This window comes from Nansenia antarctica (assembly GCF_963989245.1).
Source record: "Nansenia antarctica genome assembly, chromosome: 7".
Taxonomy (NCBI): Eukaryota; Metazoa; Chordata; class Actinopteri; order Argentiniformes; family Microstomatidae; genus Nansenia; species Nansenia antarctica.
The window spans coordinates 31,835,911-31,838,315 of record NC_137677.1 but is presented as its reverse complement, the minus strand read 5'-3'; the positions used below and the strand labels follow the sequence as shown (position 1 = coordinate 31,838,315).

Below are 2,405 nucleotides of genomic sequence, written 5' to 3'. Positions count from 1 at the left end.
TCCCTACCCGCGTCAGTCGCAGAAGCTGCTTTGGGTCGGTTTGTGAGAAAATATGACATTTTGGTAAGTTTCGCTGCATTTTGTTACATTTTATATTGCTCTTGCCGTTTTTGCGCACCACTGAGGTACTTTCGCTTGCTCATTTTTCTGCAGGGTCTTGTGTCTCGCTGCCTAAAAATAAAAATAAAAAAAAGTTTGTATCGTAGTGCCGAGAGACGGGAGTCGTAGCTAAAAAGCTAAACAAAGCTAAACGTTTAATGAAGGACATGAACGATTGTCAACAACACACTCAAGCAGTAACTGAATAAACAACTCGGGTACCACGCACTTAACTGTCCGTGCGGAACAATACTCCCAACCCACCGTGGGTGAATTATGTCAACCCACCACAGTATCCAATGTTAGGGGGCCCCCTAGAGGCTGGGGGCCCCCCCGCGGTGCGTCGCTTGCGGGCCCGTCCCCTACGCCACTGCACACACACACACAGACACACACACCAGGCGTACACACACACAATTAATAATTTCTGAATGGTGAAACCAATATGTACGCACATACCAGTAAATAAAATCTCTCCCCCCCTCTCTCTCTCTCTCTCCCTCTCCCTCTCTCCCTCGTTCTCTCTCCCCCCTTTCTCTCTCTCTCTCCCTCTCTTCCTCTCTCTCCCCCTCTCTCCCTCTCCCTCTCTCTCCCTCTCTCTCTTTCTCTCTCTGCCTCTCTCTTTCTTTCTCTCTCTCCCTCTCTCTCCCTCTCTCTCTCTCTCTCTCCGTCTCTCTCTCCCTCTCCCCCCTCCCTCTCTCCCACCCCCCCCTCTCTCTCTCTCCCTCTCTCTCTCTCTCTCTCTCTCTCTCCCTCTCCCCCCTCCCTCTCTCCCACCCCCCCCTCTCTCTCCCTCTCTCTCCTTCTCTCTCTCTCCCTCTCTCTCTCTCTCTCTCTCCCTCTCTCCCTCTCTCTCTTTCTCTCTCTCCCTCTCCTCCCTCTCTCCCACCCCCCCCCTCTCTCTCCCTCTCTGTGTAGTTTTCCAGCCTGTCACTTTGGTAAGCTCTACGGGCTGATGCTGGGCCTGTCAGCAGTGGTGGCCCTGCTGCAGTACCCGTGCTTCATCCTGACCCAGGGAGCGCTGGGAGGCGACCCGCTATACGTGAGACAAGCTACCTGCTAGCATCACTAACCCTAACCCTACTACCTTTACTAGAGCTACCTGCTAGCATCACTAACCCTAGTACCTTTACTAGAGCTACCTGTTACCCTCACTAACCCTACTACCTTTACTAGAGCTACCTGCTAGCATCACTAACCCTACTACCTTTACTAGAGCTACCTGCTACCATCACTAACCATAACCAGGGCTCTCAAGTCTCACGCATTGGGCGTGAGACACACGCAGCGTGTGAGCGTGTGAACGGGTTGAAATGCATGTGTCTCACGCCCAATGCGTGAGACTTGGGAGCCCTGCCATAACCCTACTACCTTTACTAGAGCTACCTGTTAGCATCACTAATCCTACTACCTTTACTAGAGCTACCTGCTACCATCACTAACCCTACTACCTTTACTAGAGCTACCTGCTACCATCACTAACCCTAACCCTACTACCTTTACTAGAGCTACTTGTTACATATCTCTCACTCAGTCTAGTAATGTTATTCTCTCCCCCCCCCTCCCCTCCCTACAGTTGAACATAGCCATGGTCCTCTTCAGTCTGCTGGCCTTCATCCACCCTGTCAACGTCTACCTGCACTGCCATGGCCTGGCTGCCCTGAGGGCTAAGACCAAGACCACCCTCACCACCTCCTAGACCACCTAGTAGACCAACTAGTAGACCAACTATGACACCTAGTATACCAGCTCTGACACCATCACCACCTCCTAGACCAGCTCTGACACCATCACCACCTCCTAGACCAGCTCTGACACCATCACCACCTTGTAGACCAGCTCTGACACCATTACCACCTTGTAGACCAGCTCTGACACCATCACCACCTTGTAGACCAGCTCTGACACCATCACCACCTTGTAGACCAGCTCTGACACCATCACCACCTTGTAGACCAGCTCTGACACCATCACCACCTCCTAGACCAGCTCTGACACCATCACCACCTCCTAGACCAGCTATGACACCATCACCACCTCCTAGACCAGCTATGACACCATCACCACCTCCTAGACCAGCTCTGACACCATCACCACCTCCTAGACCAGCTCTGACACCATCACCACCTCCTAGACCAGCTCTGACACCATCACCACCTCCTAGACCAGCTATGGCCGTGATAAAAGCAGTGTGTAGAGCCGCGTGCATTGTGCAACATCTATTATGACCCATCTTCTCAGTCCAAATAGCATTTGTTCGTCTTGAGGCAGGTAGCCTAGAGGTTAGAGAGGCAGGCTAGCAATCG

The 2,405-nt window shown here is 52.2% G+C and overlaps 1 protein-coding gene across 1 annotated transcript in view; it reads left to right on the top strand.

Moving 5' to 3' along the window:
* The window catches only part of LOC308162517 (equilibrative nucleobase transporter 1-like), a gene marked incomplete at its 5' end in the record, with an annotated part of 14,699 nt that extends 12,891 nt beyond the window's left edge, over positions 1-1,808 (top strand). Inside the window, 2 exons of the mRNA XM_080536665.1 lie at positions 1,018-1,141; positions 1,676-1,808. Of these exons, the coding sequence (XP_080392791.1) occupies positions 1,018-1,141; positions 1,676-1,798 (247 nt within the window). The 3' untranslated portion in view covers positions 1,799-1,808. The remainder of the gene's footprint in view (positions 1-1,017; positions 1,142-1,675) is intronic.
* Between the last annotated feature and the right edge of the window lie 597 nt (positions 1,809-2,405).